The 19,535-nt window shown below is 40.8% G+C and overlaps 1 protein-coding gene across 3 annotated transcripts in view; it reads left to right on the forward strand.

Annotated features, from left to right (window-relative positions):
• MYPN (myopalladin) overlaps positions 1-19,535 on the forward strand; it is a 71,203-nt gene that overhangs the window by 26,702 nt on the left and 24,966 nt on the right. For all 3 annotated transcript variants that reach the window (XM_041427280.1, XM_041427278.1, XM_041427279.1), the window contains 9 exons: positions 5,227-5,402; positions 6,811-6,862; positions 8,917-9,064; positions 10,998-11,069; positions 11,278-11,419; positions 11,992-12,015; positions 14,004-14,120; positions 14,540-14,909; positions 16,954-17,526. In XM_041427280.1, the coding sequence (XP_041283214.1) occupies positions 5,227-5,402; positions 6,811-6,862; positions 8,917-9,064; positions 10,998-11,069; positions 11,278-11,419; positions 11,992-12,015; positions 14,004-14,120; positions 14,540-14,909; positions 16,954-17,526 (1,674 nt within the window). The remainder of the gene's footprint in view (positions 1-5,226; positions 5,403-6,810; positions 6,863-8,916; positions 9,065-10,997; positions 11,070-11,277; positions 11,420-11,991; positions 12,016-14,003; positions 14,121-14,539; positions 14,910-16,953; positions 17,527-19,535) is intronic.

Consider the following 19,535-nt stretch of genomic DNA (forward strand, 5'->3'; position numbering starts at 1 on the left):
CAAATGTTTTTAAAGGTAACTCAGCCTTAATGAAACAAGCCCGCAATTCAGAGGAACTTATTTGGCCAGCCTATCTAGAAATTTGTGAGAGAAGTGACTCACTTTTCAGTGTCATCAGCTGAAGACTGATACCCCAGGATGCGTGCCTCCAGCTAGCTCAAACCTTAGCTGGCAATTGAAGAGCACCACTGCAATTCCTGCTGATTGCTTTGCTCCGACTGCACTGTGGGTTAGAAACAAGCCTTTGAGAGAAATGCATGGTGTATTTCCAAAGTGTTTGATGACCTCCTTCTCATGCTCCCTTCCACAGCTCTGCTTCTCTATGAGTAATGGTAGGTGTGACATTTATTCCCCTCTGTGAGGAGAGCACTCCCTTTTTGCTCAAGTTCAGAGGTGTCTACATTTTCCCAAACTGTTTGGCACATCACTCTTAGGTTAATTTTACTGATGAATCACATTGCATGGTTTGGCATACACAGCTATGCTGGAAGTGTCATGAGGATTTAATGTTCTAAAAACAGGCTGTATGTCATAAGGTTTCCATGAAAACATTCTTTAACATAGGCACACAAAGCTTAAAAGCTGCATTTTATGCTGCTTTGTTTGAGACCAGACCTGCAACTAATCACAGACTTTTAGAAGCTCTGGAACCCTGCAAGATTAATTAATATTTTTCTTCCTGTCTGCCAGATGAAAACATTTCCCTGTTTTAGTGCTCAGTCTACAGCCAAACTTCTCTTACATTCAGCTCCAGTCGAGTCAATGGATTAAGATCTAGGATGAATTTGGCACAGGGGATGACGCTGCCTGTGCTGAATGTGAACCTCCCTTGCATGAGGAAGCTCTCGCTGCAATCCATGGCAGGAATGAAATGTCAGTGGCAGAGCACTGCTACTCCAGCCATGGCACGTATCTCAGCGTCAGAACTGCCCTGGAGCTGACATTTCATTGCTGCCACGTAGGTTTTCATGGTAAGTGTAAAACCAAATGTTAACAAGGAAGGAGTAGTATTGTATTTGCAAGGACCCTTGTGGCAGGAAGGAATGATGAATCTGATCCCATGTTCTCAGAAGGCTAATTTATTATTTTATGATACTATATTATATTAAGGAATACTAAACTATACTATGTCAAAGAATACAGAAAGGATACTTACAGAAGGCTAAAAAGATAATAATGAAAACTCGTGACTCTCTCCAGAGTCCTGACACAGCTTGGCACTGGTTGGCCAAAGAGTCAAAACAACTCACAGCAGAACCCAATGGAACAATCACCTGTGGGTAAACAATCTCCAAACACATTCCACACAGGAGCACAACCCAGGAGAAGCAAATGAGCTAAGAATTGTTTCCCTTTTCCTGAGGCTTCTCAGCTTCCCAGGAGAAAAATCCTGGGCGAAGGGATTTTTCACAGAATGTGAATGCCACAGAGTAGATACACCACACCAAAGTTTTCTATGAAGCTTAACTTCACAGGAGACCATTGGTTTTCATTTATAAGCATTACAAGACAGCATTCTGCAATACAACATGCTCCTTTTTCCAACTTAACCTCAAAACACTTGAACATTATGCTGAAAAGAGTGACTACAGAACATGCTGCATAGAGAACTAAACACAGATTTGAAACAGGAGTTTATTCCTGAAATTTTAAACCACCTGATGCTGCAAATTTGAGACTAACCAAAGGAAAAAATAACTGCAAAAAAAACAATTAACTCAATACTGCTTCATGGTTTGAGTCTACTAAAGGGATATAATACTTGTATACTAATAAAATAAGTGTAAAAATTAGCTTGTGTTTTAAAATTTGCTTATAAGAAAATGAAATTGTGCCTCACAAAAGTAGGATACAGACTTAACTCTGCACAAACACAACAGGTTAATTAGAAAAGCTGATCAATAACACAGTGAGTTCTACCTTAATGGCAATTATATCACAGCATTTCTTGTAATGTGTTTTACCTGATGTGCCAGTTCAGTAAGGAAACACATTTAAGTGGACACAAAAATATAATAACACTGTACTATGCAAGTTATTTTAATGTTCTGAAAAGATGCTGCTGGAAATGAAATCAAATTGTAGAGCACGGGTATTCTCTTGAATGCTTATTGATATCTGCCAAGGCTCACACACTCAAACAAGGCTACAATATAAGGAAGAGGCATGGAGTAGGTATATAAAAAGACATGAGTAAGTGCCATGACTCATGTCCCAAAGTACACAGTTGCCTACATGAGTTACACACCTAAAAGGCAACTTGTACATTCATATACCAAATTTGTGCCTGTAGTCACACAACTGCATACATAAACCTTCTCTCCTGATAATATGACCATTTTCAGTGATCACCAACTGCAGTTCTTGAGAACAGCAGCAGAATGAACCATAATGTAAACAGAATTTTTAAAAATTCTCCCTTCAGTATCACAGGAATCCTATATAATTCCCAAGCCTGGAACTTGAAAAGGCACTAATAATTGCCACAGGATATTTTCAATCGACCCTGTAATGCACATTACCACACTTCTCCCTTGGGACTGCTAAACATTTCCTCTACTTGCTCCTGGTAGGGTTGTTCATCTATCACAGGCACGGGAGGTTTGTGCTCTGGATGCCAGCTATGAGCTCTGGTGTCTGTACCTACACTGTGTGAGGACAGCACTGAACAGAAAAGAAAATGTGATACTCACTTCTGGGGACCAGTGAAAAACACCTCTTTGTATCCAAGCATTAGTGGTAAAAATTCCAGATTTGGGCAAGCCATTATGGGCAAAGTTTAAAATAGCTGTAGCTGTTCTTTCTGTTTGAAGAATTTTGTTTTGGAGGATCTGACAGGACAATGACAGAGTATGACCACTAAAAGTCGATCAGAAGATGGTAGAAAGATAATTATTTTTAAAAGAAATGTATTTTGAATGGAAACACAAACCAATAGTTTCAAAATAAAGATAACATAAATAAAGATAAGTATTTTCAAAATAAATGTTAGCAAGGAACCATACAGACAAATCTATTGGAAAATAAGAATGGTTCTGTGATCATGAAATCTTAAAGGGAGAGGTAGTTTATAAATTATGATTTTAAGACCAGCAATTTCACATTTTTAGAACTATTTTTAAGTGCTGCTTCACACCTTGGGGAAGAAGTTAAAGAGAGTGGTCACACACTCCAGGGCAATAAGTGAATATGCACACCTGTATTGTTCATTTTGCTCTTGCACCCTCCCTCGGTGTCACTTTGGGCACTCTCAGGAGAGTGTGCTGGGTTAGGTGGATCTGTCATCTGAGCCACAACACCCAGGGGCTTCTTGCTCATCCTTCCACATGTGCCAGCTCACCTTGGATTTGTGCTGCTGTTACTGCTCCCTTTTGTGGGAGCACAGCTGGCTCTCCAGCTTCCAGAGGCGCTGTGCGCTCCATGGGTTTGGCTGGTGGCCAGAACACTGTCTGCATCTTCAACAAGCTGCACTGAGGTTTGGGAAACAGCCTGAATGGCTGCTGAAAGCTACCTGGAGTAAAGTGCAGTCCTGGGAAGTGTCCGCAGACAGAAGGCAGCTCGGGGCATCTCTGGTGTGAATGAAATGCAGGGAATTCCCTGTGTGCTGTGAGAAAGCCGTGTTGGATGGCTCACACTCATGGGCACAAACAGGGCCTGCTCTTCTGCTCAGCTACAGAATCAGCACTGAAGTGCTAGGTCTGCATTCCTCCATACCTCAGAGCTCCCCTGAGGCTCCTTCCTCAATTCTCTGCTATACTTCTGTTATTTTCTGGGTTTCTGCTGGTATGGACAGCTTAGAGATTGTTTTCAATATATTAATTTGGGGTTTTCTTCATGCTTAATTTGTAGCACAAACTTGTTTGGAAGTTCTGCAACTGAGTGATCAAAAAATTTATTTATTCATGTTTTTCTAAAATATCTGAGATGGACATGTACTGAAGTACCTTATAGTGCAAGACAGGAGATATTAATTATTACAACTTCTTACTTAAAAAACCTATCCTTATCCTTTCCACAACAATCTTATTTTCTGTAGTACCAGTCAAATGTCAACAGATTGTTTTACCAAGTTACCATAAAAGATGGATGAAATCATTACTAATTTTTTTAAGTCAATTGAATAAAAAATATTGCCAGTATGACAGCCCCCATCCTCACATGCAGAAGATGCAGTAGCTAATCACATGTAATTAAGAAAGTCAAAGTAAGAAAATACAAATACTTTAGTGGCATTTTATATCTATCTATCCATCTACCAATCTTCATGAGAAAAGTTACAGTGAAGATAAATGTACTCAAGTTTGGCTTTTCAAATTTAGCTAGTTATCTATAATTACAGGTATTTCTGAATATTATCTCAAACATTTAACTCTGGGTCTTGATACACAACACTACATCTTCTTTATAAAGCCTAGATTTAATTTGAATCTGTTTCTGCAGACCCACCTGCTTTGTGTGCTTCTGTTCTGCCTTGTAACCAGCATCCATCAGTGCTGCTCTCCTGCTCTCCCCTCCTAGCAGCTCAGAGTGACACATCCTAGAGAGCTCTCTGTGAAGGTGCTGCTTTCCTTTTGGGTGGATTCCTGCAGTTTCCACTGAAACAACCCTTCTGAACACTGAGGGACTTAGGAATGCCTGAGATGACAGTGTGAAAGCTCAAGAGGGCCCAACAGATTCTTGGATATGTAGCAGTGTTTAAAGAGGAGCACAGAAATATTGTGCAGAAAAGCACTCCAGGTGCAGCTGTCTCCTGGCTGTTTCTGTAGGGAAGCACCTCGATTGTAATAGATCAACTCTCTCACCTTGTGATACACTTCTGACGTCTTTCAAAAAGCAGATTGTGTTAAATATATGACAAAGACAAATTTCAGTCACATTCTGAATTAACATGAACTTAAGAAACACAAGTTTGAGGGATATTTGTTAACTTAGAGTGGGGTGGTTTTTGCAGCACATTAAGCCACTACACAGATCTGATTGTACCTCAAGAGAAATTCAGAGCTGGATTGACAGTGTTCCAAATTCAGAGCTCTTTTACTCTTTATTGAATATTATGAAAATCATTCATATTTTATTCCTATGACTGTTGATTAAATACTTACCTGCAGTACTCTGTCAGAATCTTCAGGCTAAACCTACCAATTTTATCAACAGAAAAACTACAAACATTATCATCCTAGTCATCAACTTGTTTGCATTGAAAAACAATTTCCTTTTGCCTTGCAGGTGGTACTGTGAAGGGAAGGAGCTTGAAAACTCACCAGACATCCAAATTATCCAGGCAGGCGACCGACACTCCCTGATCATTGTTGAGGCTTTTGAGGAGGACACAGGGCGTTATTCGTGCTTTGCTTCCAACATCTATGGAACAGACTCCACTTCTGCAGAGATTTACATAGAAGGTAATCCTACAAGTGCTGCAGAAACTGATGGTTGAAACTGCTCATAGGATTAGGATACAATAATGTATCTTGTTTGCTAACAGTGATGGTTTTGCCATTAAAAAAAAAAAATAGCAGGAGTCAACACTTTCCATTGTTACTAATATAATTATTATTTTCCTGTAAAACACTCTTCAGACAAGAGACCAGGCCTTTCATTTTATTGTGTTACTTCCCAGAGATTGTATATATCTCACTACAAGATCCAAGTCTAAAAATACTCAGATTCTGAAACTACTTTTTATTTTTGTCTGTGGAACTCTACAGAAGTGTAAGAAACTAAACTTTGTGTCTAATACTTATTAATCCCTTTTCCCTACAGTCATTCTTGGGACCTTGTAACCAAAATAAATATGCCATCAATTTTATATTCTACATGCCCAGTAGATGCTGTAAATCAAACAGAATATATGTTTGCAGACTTATGTGTCCTTTCTTTCTCCTTATGCTTTTTACTGTACCTAGTAGGCCTAACAGTGGTTTATTTATTATATTTCTTTTTTACACATTCTTGGGTAAGATTTGAGATTGACTCCATTATTGTGCTAGCATGACTATAAACTTAAAATAAACACATAGGATTTTGTTTCTTTTTCTCTCAGAGAAGCACACCATGAGCACCATCCCTGAGCACTGTGGGGCTGTTCATAAATTAAAGCACTGCCCAGAAGATAATTCCGTTCTGCTGTTATTCTCCTTCCACGACTCTAACTTGACAGTGAAAGGACAAATCCTTTTTCAGTGACATCAATGGGAGATGTCTGTGCTTGGCAGGGATTTACAAGGCAGGGGCCAAGGTCTGCTTTTACCCAGCTCAGTGGGTGCTGGATGGGAGCCATGGCTGATGGAGATGCTCACTGGCAGCAACTGCAGAGAAAAGGCAAATTCCAACGCAGTGATGTGCACAAAGTCTCAGTAACTAACAGCAGGTAGTAAACAGCGAGTATCTTCTTCACATCGTGGTACAAGGCCGTAGCTGGAGAATAACAGCTACAATCCCAGGTCTCTCTCTTTTTCCTTTTAATCTGATAGCATCAGGTGTCTGAGACAAGGAAGCTCGTACTCGATTCACAGCAAATCATTGTGGCATTTGAAAAAGAACCCAAGGAACAGCCGTCATTCCCTCTTGGATGTTGCTCTCCTTACTTCAGCTGCACCTCCTCCCAAATCTGCCTTATCCCAGCAGCAGTGCTGCACCTCCACAGTATGGCACGGGTTCACTTCCCCTGCAGTGGGATCTTTTGTCTGGGAGCAGCTTTAGAATCCATACCCATAGAGTGCTCTACAGCAAAGCTGAACAAAGGTTTGTATCATTCAGAGGGAAACTCAAAACCCCTCTGCTAAATTATTTTTTTTTATTTTTCCACAGGCATCTCTTCTTCTGACTCTGAAGGTGAAATCATCAAGGACGAAATGGATCAGTAAGTTTAAAATCAATTACACCTCCCATATTTCTTACAGTTAAAAAACCCACCAGTGCAGACATTTTATATATCTCACTGCAGCTTCCAAGACATTATCATTTTGTTTAGGATTAGTTTGGATTGGTTGGGTTGGGTTTTGTTTGTGCACTTGTTTGTTTGCCTTACAAATAGTATGGAACAAACATTTGTTCGCTTTTGTGTCTTCAACTTTGGATTAAGAATTGAAATTTTAATATTAAATATTAATATAAAGGGAAAGATGTTACCATAAAGATTGAAATTCTAAAATTAATTTAATAAAACAAAAGCCATTTGACTAGATCCAGCTTAAATGCTGATTTAAGTGTCTGACTTGGACAAAGAATGCAGTACAATTTCTCACATGAAAATACAGAAGTTTTTTGGTAGAATATAGGTAGAGACTGATTATTCAGATTTAAGACAAATAAATTAATAGACATTCACTACAGTGAACTGAAGTGATGGTATAAAACACTACTTAATTATAAAAAGAAAATATGTCAGATGTAATCTAAAATCTGAGAAATATTTATTTATTCATTTATTTATTTTTCCTAAATGAAATCCATCCCCTGATGATTCAGAACCTGATCCAATGCTGTTAAAAATCTTTCAGAATCAAAGTCCTTCTATTAGCTAGAAAGGGAGTCAGACTGGTTGAAAACTAAAATAAGCAGTCTTTTATTTTGAACTCCTTTGTATGCACAGATTCAACATCAAAAGCAAGCAGTCCTTGATAAAAGAGGGCCTAATCAGATAGATTTATGCACCCTGTTGGTTTTTTCCATCACTAAGGAGAATTACACTCATTACAAATGCCAGTTTTTAAAATGCAAAGAGAAGATATTTGCAGTGTATTTGACTGAAGACCTCAGGCTGACAGCAAATCCTGTTGTATGCAATTTAAACTTCAAGGTCATAAAGTATTTTAGATGGAATTGGTTTATAGACTTTGACAAATGTTAGGGGTTTTATAAAACTTAAGGTTAAGAAAGTCTCAAATTTGGGATGTACTGCTAATGAGTTTGGGATGAATTGTGAAGTTTTCCATTCCAGCTCAGCCTTGTCCAAATGTCACAGGCTTTTTTTCTTTTTTTTCACATTCATCTCATTAGATGTCAGTGTAGGGTTGACCATGATCCTGATCACTTGATGGCATCCCTAAATCACTTACCTCATCAAATTGTGAGGTAATTTTTTTTCTCAGATGCTGCTCTGACATCATAGTAGGATGTCCTCATATGATCACATTACAAAAGACCAGGTTTGGGTGTAATAAGAATGTCTCCATTTCTGCTTGGCTTCCAGCTGTCATCACACCAGTCTGAACACCTGTAACTAAAGGGAGTTAATATGAGAACAGGTGCTAAAAAAGTTCAAAAGAGAAATCAGTGATCACAACAGTTGTGCCTTCACTCTGAGTAAAGCATCCTCTCTTTTGAAGGCTAGCTTTCCTGGGGGGAACCTCAAACTGAATTAAAAGACCAGCTGGTCACTGTCTGCATTATTTCACCCAGCAATAAAATTAAAAAGGGTCAACTCTTGTATTTCCATATATAAACAACCACAAAGTGAAGAGGTGTCAATCTGTACAGTAGCAAAACTGATGATATGTTGGTCAGAAAGCATGTCTCTTCTTTTTCAGCAATTAATTATTGAATCTGTATCCAAGCAAACAAACCACAGTATTTGCATTACCTTAGAGGCCCAGTTCCTCACAAAATAGAAAGCAGCAGTGTCCTCTGTGAAAGCAGCATTGCTTTCTCATGCTGCTCTGAGCTGGTAACAGCCACAGCTGGGTTAATCCAGGCCGTTTATTGCACCAAGGATAAGAGGTTAGAGTGGCCAGATGTGCAGGCTGACTCACCCAATGCAGCTCTGCTAGGAGTACAGATCAACTTGGATCAAGAGGAATTCAGTCCCAGCAGTGAGGCTGGGGTTGGCATGTAACAGAGACAGATGTGACTTAGGGACACACACAGAGCTCTAGCTTCAAGTTAGAGAACTTGTTCTTGGTTAATATTTCACAGCAAACCAAAGGCAGCCAACACCTCTGTGAATGCAGCATCTCCTGCTGTCAGAACTGCAACCAAGCATCAAGAAACCTCCAAGGCAGCACCAGCTGAGGCTCAGCCTGTGTCTGTTCTTGTCCAGACTGTGTCAACACCAGTTAACCAGGTAGGGGGGACACCACGGTGCATTTCGAGCACAAAAAGTGAGCTCTTAATAAAGTATTTCTTCTATAGTTTGTGACCGAGAACCCCACATTTTCTAGCATTTGCTTTGCTGTTGAACCCCAGCTTTGAGCCTGGCAGCCGTCCAGGCCACAGAGGAGAGGCCCTGCCTCCAAGGAAACCTGGCCGGGGGCCGGGACCTTCCTGCCCCGGCTGCAGGAGCAGCGCGAGGGGCGGGCGGCTCGGCCAGCACCGCACGGGATCCGGCTGCATTCCCTGGGGCTGCACGGGATCCGGCTGCATTCCCGCAGCTCCGGGGCTGCACGGGATCCGGCTGCATTCCCTGGGGCTGCACGGGATCCGGCTGCATTCCCTGGGGTTGTACAGGATCCGGGTGGATTCCCTTGGGCTGCACAGGATCCGGGTGCATTCCCTGGGGTTGCACAGGATCCGGGTGCATTCCCTTGGGCTGCACGGGATCCGGGTGCATTCCCTGACACCGCCCGGGATCCGGGTGCATTCCCTGGGGCTGCACAGGATCCGGGTGCATTCCCTGGGGTTGCACGGGATCCGGGTGCATTCCCTGACACCGCCCGGGATCCGGGTGCATTCCCTGACACCGCCCGGGATCCGGCTGCATTCCCTGGGGCTGCACAGGATCCGGGTGCATTCCCTGGGGTTGCACAGGATCCGGGTGCATTCCCTGACACCGCCAGGGATCCGGCTGCATTCCCGCAGCTCCGAGGCTGGAAGGGCCCCTGGATGTGCGAGGCGCCTTCTCCCCACGGCAGACTGCCTCATCCACTTCCCAGCCCCGCGTGTTTTCCTCTCTCTCGATACAGAGTTCGCTTGAAATCTTTTCCTTTCAATGAAACTTATTTTAAGCGGAATCGTTTCACTGCTATGTTTACTTCATGTGTAAATAAGCTTGTTTGCCACATAACATTTTACTTTCCACATCAAAGGAAATTAACATTAGCATGTTCTAATTAACACCACCGTGCGCTGGGAGTCCTTTTTGTTGACAGCATATTCGCAGCTGTGAATTCTTCCCCGGTAGGAAAGAGGAGCCATACTTACTTAAAACTGGAAAGTTCACGAGTTTCTCACTTTGCAGCGCCTTTTCAAAGCTTACAGCCCAGAATTAGGTGGTAACCGATGAACAGACACTGAACAGGCGAACTAATACATGTTTACTTTTGATTACAATGAGAATAGAACTCAGCCTCTGCAACACTTTGCCATTTTGAAAGAAGATGCTTAAGGGTAATAGTTACTTCAAAAATCACTACTTTTAAATTTTGTTGGCTGATAAGGCACCATTTATGGGTAAATTTGGCTATTTCCTGAGATACTGAATCATTAATTCTGCTGCTCTGAGGCAACTCCTATTGCATTAAAATAAAAAACTATATTAAATACTCAACCTATATAACAAAGTTTCCCAGGGGGAAAACAATTCCATTCTGTTTTACTGAGTAGGATCAACAGGTTGATATCCCATCTCTGTAAAGGTTTGGTTTTGGCAAAGGAGAAGAATTATAGTAGTAGTCACACATGTGACTTGACTTAATATTTCCTTATTAGCATCAATAACTATTTTGTAAGTTAAGGATTTTTAAAAGAAGACTATGACCAAGCAGACAACATATATTTGCCTTATTGAAGTATGAAGAAAAGATGTTACAATACACTGTGCTAAAGCTTTTATTTCTTAACTGAGTGAGGCCATAAAGTAATAACATTTTTGCTGTTATCCTATCCAGGAAGATCACCAGCACCTGTCCATAAGAGAATTTCTGTTCATTAGGTATTTAGCTTTGGACTTCATCCACCAAAATCTCTTTTATGTCATTCCAAAAGCACGTTTCTCTTGTATATGAGAAAATAATGTCTGCACACCTAAATATCATCTTGTGATGTTTTGCAATCCACAGGCTCAAAGCCCCACTAACTATTTGCAAGGACTGGATGGAAGACCTATAATTGCTGCTCCTGTATTTACAAAGGTAATTTCTTCTATGACATCTTTGAAAAGTAGAGGTCAGATAACTGTAAAGAGAGATAATTAAAAATGAGCTGTCAAAAAAAAAAAAAAAAAAAGTCTTTTCCTAAGCCATTCAATGGTTTAAGTGGCTTTATTAAATCTTACTGAAATCAGTATTACATCCAGACCGTGAAGACATTTACTGACTGTCTATTCATTTTCTCTAATAGATGTTACAGGATATTTCAGCTTCTGAGGGGCAGCTTGTTGTTTTTGAATGTCGGGTGAAAGGAGCTCCTTCCCCAAAGGTTGAATGGTATAGAGAAGGAACACTGATAGAAGACTCTCCAGATTTTAGGATATTACAGAAAAGTATGTTTCTTGTGTGAAAATATTGTGTCTAATAAAATACAGGCAAGCAACAAAATTGCTAACATAGCAACACTGAATTTCTTATTACAACTGTAATTTTAATTTTCAAATGCAGTCAGAACATCTGCAATTTTCTCTAAATCACTGAAATGCTAAAATTGTGAAAATTCAACAGAAATTCCTTAAATGTCACACTAAACTAAACCTAAGTGAAAAAATGGTTCATCATATCTTGATTTCATGTGGGTCAGAGTTTCAGAAATTGCCTTCAATATAAAATAAATTTGTGCCAATACTGAAAAAAAAATCCCACCCAGCTACTTGGAGAATTTATTTCCTATTCTCCCAAGTTCCCAACAGTGTTCATAAGTGTTCACATTGTTCAATGGCCTTGATATACCATTGAGTGAAAGGCCTGGCTGTCTTGACCTCCCCTTAAACAGAAAATTGGATCAGAAAGAGTATTCCATCATATTTAGAGGGTTAAACTTTATATTTAGTGCTTAAGGAAAAATAAATATTGGCAAAAATAACTATATTCAATCTAATAATTCTTCTCTTCTTCCCTTTAGAACCACGATCTATGGCTGAACCAGGTGAGGGTCATCAAAGGTTCATAATTTTTCATTACATAAATGTGATGGTTTAACTTCACAAAATATTAAATATTAAAACTTCATTATTTAGTTAACATAATTTCTTCCTCGTGTTCTATAGCTACTAGTAGCACACATTTCACTGTAGACTGTTCCACAAACATGTAACTTGAATTAATTCAGTCTCTTTTGCAGAAAATGTTTCCACTTTGCTTAGACCCAGTTTTAACTCAGGATCTGAACAAGCTAAAGATTAACAAAATTAATGTGTGAGGGTCCCCTGTACATCTGAGGTCCCGAAGGATATGAGATGAGGTAGAGCTGAGCTATTTTTATCTAGTTTACCAGTTAGGGACCATTGCATCAGATGTTCAGCCATGTCAGCCATTCCCTGTGCTCCCGAGCAGCGTAACGTGAGAGTACCACATCAGGTGTTCCACCCCTGATATCAGCAAATCCTATAAATGTGGCTGGATCTGCTGATTCCAAGGATCAGGGTAGAATGTGGGCTACTTCTCAGGGTTGGAGCAGAGGAGCCCTATAGCTTTGGTCATTTCTCCATGAGAGATTCACTCTCCTCGTTATGCTTTTTGCAATTAAAGATATGACGCTGCTCCTCTTAAGATGGAAAATTATCAAAGGAGTATTAGATCTTATGGAATATAAACTTCTGTATTCTCCTTGCCCTATTTGAAACATTTTTACCCCAAAAAGAGTCTTGAAAGAAACTGCCTCTGTCTGAGATTTAGGAATATAAAAATGGAGCTTCTACCAGAAGCCACTGCACTGTTCTGTTACTATCCAGTGGCATCACTGCTGAGTAATGTGAAGCAGTTTTTAGGGGATAATCAGTTGGGTGCAGTTGTCACAGCCTCATCACCTGCTGCTCATTCAGAAGGAATCTGGATTTCCATGCATGCAGTGGTTGGCAGATCCCAGCATGATAAACTAGATACTATAATGCCTTAAACTAGTTCTGTTATCATACTACTATAATAAACTATTATTCTCCTAGAGTTGATAGGAAACAATCTCTGTGTTGCTATCGGGTTTTCCTTGGTGATGACATGAAACAATCAAGTTTAAGTGTGCAAAAGTACTCATAGAATATTTATCCTGTAAGGTTTTAGGAATGTCTATTGCAAAATTGCAGACAAATAGTCACTGAGTAGGTGAAGAAATTTCATCAGCCCACATTTACATTCACTTTAGGTCTTATTGTCCCTCCTCCTCCCAAGCTACTTAGCCAAACCAAAAGACTTCAAATCCCATCATGACAGGTAGTTATTAGCTGGCACTGCTGCCCAGACGTGTCAGATACTGGTCAGACAGGAATGTCAGAAACCCAGACTGACTTTTCTAGATGGAATATAATTTTTCCTAGTACAATTTTGCTAGGATATTTTTGATGCCCATTAGTCATCTTCACAAAGAAGTCAAAAGACAACTTTCTGTAAGCACAGTTAGCACTATCCCCTCTATCTGCAAATTTACACTGGTATTTTTGAAAACATCAGTCTATATGTATGTGGTTTATATTTATCTCCATTACAGAGGGACTCCACTTGAATTGTTCCCAGTCAATTATAATTAATCTTTCAATCATCAGAGATAAAAAATACCTATATTTTAGTGAGCTGAGAATGTGGAGCATACTATATATTTTTCCAAATTGAATTTTAAGTTCTTTTAAATCTGTACTTCAAGTGCTAGGAAAACATTTTCTAATGTTTTCCACACATGCTGACACCTGTTCTTTGCTTTCACTGGGCATGCTGGAGCACAGAGGGTACCAGCTGCTGCAGACAATGCTGATAACAGCTGCTGCACACAAAGGCTGCCAAAACGATAATACTGATGGAACTAGAAATAAACTGAGCAAGGTGGGAGGCCTTAAGGAAATCTCCCCAAAGGCAGTCAGGGTTCTGTGTGTTTGTTGTGCACTGCATGTTCACTTCAAGTGCTAACCCTGCTCTGATGCTTTGCAGAGGAGATTTGTACTCTCGTGATTGCTGAAGTATTTTCAGAAGATTCTGGCAGTTTCACCTGTACTGCAAGCAATAAATATGGCACAGTGTCCAGTATAGCTCATCTGACTGTCAAAGGTAAGAGTCCTTTGCTCCTGGTAAATACAGCAGAGCAGGCTGTGATTTATGCTGTGCACTGTTGACTCCAATGCAGCTCAAGTTCTGGCAATGTTCTTCATAACTAAAAAGTGTGAGAATTCCCTGGGAAAAAAACCCCAAACCTTTTGTATTTCAAAGATATAGTGGAATAATTCACTGGGGACATGGCTGAAGACCACTGATTGATTTTCCAAACTGGAGCAGTGTCCCTTTTCCCTCTACCTTTACAATATTAATTTTTCAATGGAATTTGTTCTTAAACAAACAAGGTCAATCAAGTTAGTGCAACAGCTGGGAGGACATCAGAGTGAGTTTTCTGAACTGTAACTTTTGTGATCTCATTTCACTATGATTTCTGGCATTTACATATCCCAAAGTTTTGACTTTTCCTCTTCCAGCTCCTGAGGACAGCAGCAATGCTGCTGCCCTTCACACAGCAGGCTCCATCGACTTTGTGGCTACTGAGCACCAACCTCCCCTCCAGGCTCCTTCCAGCCAGGGAGCAAACCAAACCCCCAAACCCAAACTCGAAGGTGTTCTTGTGAACCACAATGAGCCCAGGTCCAGCTCCAAGGCAGGGCTCCGTGTGCACTTCAAGCTGCCTGAAGATGAGAAAGGAAGCGAATCATCCTCAGAGGATGGACATGGCACCACAAATCAAAGCAGACCCAACCATTTCCCAGAGAAGATAAATGGACAGCCAGTGAAAATACCAGAGCCAACATCACCATCCAAGGAACCTCCCCCAGTACTGGCTAAACCAAAGCTGTAAGTAAACAGAAGTCTAATCCTCAGGAGCATCCATCCTGATATTATTTAGTATTTATTGACCACAACACTATTGCCCCAGAGTGAAAACTCAAATGCAGAATACAAAGATTACATGGCATTGGCCTAACTAACCATAATCTTAGAAAACAAATTCTTCAGTGCTAGATTATTTTTTCTGTATATCCCTCTCAGGAAAAGTGACCTCCAGTTGAAAAAGGAAAATGTTTTCCCTTTGAAATGTTATTAATTCCACAAGGTTTTCTGCTGCAATCAAGAGGTGAAGAACACTGATCTTATGCAGGCAAAATAAAAGCAGGTTCTTCAAACATACCTCACTCAGTTCTGGGTATGAAATATTGCCCAAAACAGCCATATTCAGGCTTACACAAAGTACAGACTGGCAACCAGCAAGGAATTGCCATCCCAAAGGCCATGCCTCATGACTTTTATGTCCCACAAACGTCATCTCCCCCTAAAACAGATAAAATACTTGGAAATGCTTGATAAAGTGAAACCACTTGAACTAAAAAGTGATTGATGCACTGGGAGCTCAAGGGGAAATTTGAGGAAGTAATGTAGTTTTCTTAGAGGACAATTTATGGAATTCACACTGCAGTTTATTATGAAAAGTATTTTCAGCTTTTTTTCAACCTCCCACACATAATTTAACAACAAGCACACAAACATCCTCATTTAATTTCTTAAATAGGCAGAGGTTTTTCCTAAGGGCTCAGGAAGGACTCTATATAAAGTGATTCACTGGTACTTTCAAGCCAGGATGTAATTTCTTTACAAGCATAAACATTACATTCCTTGTAGCAGAGGAAGAACTCAGAGCGCAGGGTTTGAATTTGTGGAGCCCACATTCACACCCTACATACTTTCTGAGCTATAGGGAGTTTAACTGGGGAGGCAGAAGAAGTATCTAAGTACCCAATACCTGCATAAAGCAGAATTTCTCTCAGCTCCCCCTCCCAAAAAAGTCGTGTTACAAAGAATTGCTTTACTATGCAGATGTATGCATGAAAGGCACAAAATCAGGCCCACAGAACTACTAACTCTACCATTCTACTTTATGAAAGCTTGAAATTGCTGTCTTCATCTGCCTTTAATGTGATTTTTGTTTAGTACATTGTATAAACAAAGTCTTTTAACTAAAACCAAATTATGTTGAGCATGTATTTGCTGTGTCAGGAGCAGTTGTTCTTGGTCCCTACATCCACATTTTCCACTTTTTTATCAGTAGATATTTAATACTCATCATTTATTACAAAATCCTTTTCCATATCTTCTATGTCTTTTCTGGTTTTGGAAGGGGAAAAGCTCTCCTGTTTTTCATGTGCTGTATTTCCATATACATAATAACTAAATAAACCACTTGACAAGGCAAAATTACTTTCCTTAATTACAAAGTAAAAAAGCCCTGAAAAACTATCTAGTAGATAGCATCTAGAAAAATAACAACTGCATGGAACGCAAGTCCTCTCTGAATTATCCACTCCTGCCTGTCACTGAATGTCAACACCACCTAAACTACATTGGTAGTATATCCTGTAGTGAATTATTACAAAGCTTTACCAAAGTGCTGGTTTCAGGAAGCACTTCAGCAGGAGCTAAATAATGCAACCTGCCTTACAAACACTCATTGAAATTATGATACACCAAATCTCACTCTTAGTTACACAAGCAAAGAGGTACGAAGGTGACTTTGACAATGATATCCCTTAAATATCTTTGAGTAAGATTTATATTTATATTTCGCATACTAAAATGTAAGAATTATCTTCAGTCAAATAATTTGTGGACAAAAAGCTTTGGTGCCTCTGGCAAAGAAAGGAACATGAAGGAAAAGGTTATTTTAGTAGAAAACTAATACTATGCTCCTCTCATAATGTCAGAGGATGTGCCATGTAGCAGTTTCCTGTCTCTTACTGTATCATAGGACATCGAATTTTTCTCTCTGAATTCATACACAGAACTGCAGCCGACTGGCTCATTCGGGGCTCATGACCAATTCTGTTCATCTTTATTTCCTGTGCAGTGATCAGAGCCAGTTAAAACAGCTCCACAACCAGGTCTTGCTTGAACAGCAGCAGGTGCACCAGGCATCTCTGAGAGAGCTGTCATTCAGCAGCACCTTGGTGAATTCTGCCACTTCCCTCTACCAGCAGTCCACCTCAGCCCTGTACAAGCAGAGCTCAGGCTGTGCTCCTCAAGCCTTCGGCTACAGCCGCCCCAAGCAGCTCCTGGCCCCACAAACGCCGCCGCCAGCCAGCCCCTCTGCCAGCTCCTCAGCCACCTTGAGCAGCGTCCCCCCGGCCACTCAGAGAGCAAACCACGTGGAGAACTTCACAGCAAATCCATCAAGGTCCTCAGGAGGCTTTACAAGCAAAAGTGAACAGTCTCTCCCAAGCCCCAAAGAGCCCGTGGTGCCTCCACTGACGCTTCCTCCATGCAGTGTGAAACAGTTCCAGCCCCAGACCGTGACTCCCGCTCCGCTCTCCCCAACCGCACGGATCCAGAACCCGGTGGCTTTCCTTAGTGCTGTTCTTCCCTCACTTCCTGCTGCACCATCCACCAATGCCATGGGACTGCCCAGAAGTACCCCAGCCACGTAAGTAGCAGAAAGCACATGCACAGAAGCAGGGACAAATACTCAAAGGGAACTGGGATGTATTTCTGTTCAGGTGTTCAAGGGGGGAGTCACTGACCTGCAAGTCTTCTGTAAAATAGAAAAGTGAGTTATTCAGATATTCTAGTCATTTAATCTAACCTTTACATCCAGTAAGGAAAAGAAGGGATAATACCTTCTGTAAAAAGACAGAACGCAAGATGGAGAATTGTGAGCGTACAAACAGATATACAAGAATGTGGGGGCTCAGAGGTTCATAAGACTGTACTAGTGTGAGAAAAGAGGTTTCATGAGCTTGCAGGATAAGTCACTCCAAAACTCTTTGCTTACACCAGATATAAAAACATTCATACCTATTGTAAGCAAGAAGTAAAGTTTTAAAGGTACATTGTACTGCAAGGTTTTTTCTAGTCCAGGTGAATCTAAGAAATAACTTCTGTAAAGGTATTTTTCTGGTTGCAGTACTTTCAACATCTGAGGTCCCCCAGAAAATCTCAGGAGAGTTAATTGTTTGCACATTAATACTTTGATTAACAGCCAGCATGATTTCTATGACAAAACAGCTACCATGACACAAGCAAATAAGGATGATGATGTAGCAAGGTGGTGGCCTTAAGAGTCTCTCCTGCTGGAGTTGAAAGAGTTTTCCCTTTTGTGGACTGTGTGGACTCTGTCTTAGCATGGCTAGCACCTGTACATTGGTACCACTATTTACCCATAGAACTCCAAATCCTCCACAAAGTAAGAAATATTTTCCCCTTTTATCAATGGTACAGTTTAAGGTAGTGGTAGCCATCAGCAAGTCACAATCTCCTGACTATCCTGCTGACACTAGATCAACCAATCCATTATTACAACAGAAAGATGTGTCCCTGCGTCTACAGCATTCACCACTCGGTGTGCCAAGAATCCTGCCTTCAAACCAGTTCTGCACTGCTCCTCACAGGCATCCCAGTTGCCCAGCACAGCCACATAATTGCCATCACCCCGTGGCATGTGCCTGGAGCTCTTCCCAGCCCTGGCATCCTGGTCAGGCACACAGCATAAAGCTCTAAGGTCACGGTGAAGGTTTTCACTTGGGCCAGCTCAAGTTTTTGGTCTGCTTCCACAATGCTGCAAGAGCAGGCAAAAATCAGCTGCAGCTGTCCCCAGTGCCCTTGCACCCCTTCAGAGCTGGGGCACAAGTGCCCAGGGCTGTTCTCTGCATTTATGACACTTCACCTCTGCCATATGCTTCCCGTTCCTTCACTGCTGCACAGGCATGGCCACACCAGTCAGCACAATGCCTGCCAGGCAGATGACTAGTTAAATGTGTTTTCTTCATTTCAGCTTTCCTGTGTGCCAGCCCAGAGCTGAATTCCCACACAGCTAGTGCTCCTTTTGCTGACATTCAAATCTTGACCTCTGCATGGGACAGCCTGCAGGGCACAATGGTCAGGAAGGAACCTGAACAGTATCTGTGATAATCTGTAAATACCTATTGAAGCTTCAGCTTCCCTTTTTGGCATTATCAATGACAGTAATTCTGGCTACACAAGGAGTGAGAGCTCAGTGTCTGCACAACACCACAGGGATGATGCCTTGCAAAGTAATCACCAGTTATGCCTTTACCTAGAGCCTGTTATCAAGATCCCAACACTTCTTCTAGTAAAATACCACAACATTTCATGCTTCCTAGTAGTGTCCTTCTACTGTGTTCTAGCATGGCATTCTCACAGCCTCCTGCACTCTCACAGTCTCATGTAAGTCTCTCTTAAATTCTTATTTAAGAATTTAACTATTTTCAAACCTTACTAAAATCAAACACACCACATCTATACAATAAAAACAAAAAATAACTGTTGATGTTGGGTGTCATAAAAGGGGGAGAGAAATTAAAGAACTAAAAGTTCATGGAAAGAGTAAATGATCAATGAAGATGTGAGATAAAGATCAATGAGAAATTGTATTAACTTTTAAATTATTGCCTGATAGCAGTCAAATGTATACAT

Source organism: Onychostruthus taczanowskii, unplaced genomic scaffold (genome assembly GCF_017590055.1).
Source record: "Onychostruthus taczanowskii isolate IOZ18803 unplaced genomic scaffold, ASM1759005v1 scaffold98, whole genome shotgun sequence".
Lineage (NCBI taxonomy): Eukaryota > Metazoa > Chordata > Aves > Passeriformes > Passeridae > Onychostruthus > Onychostruthus taczanowskii.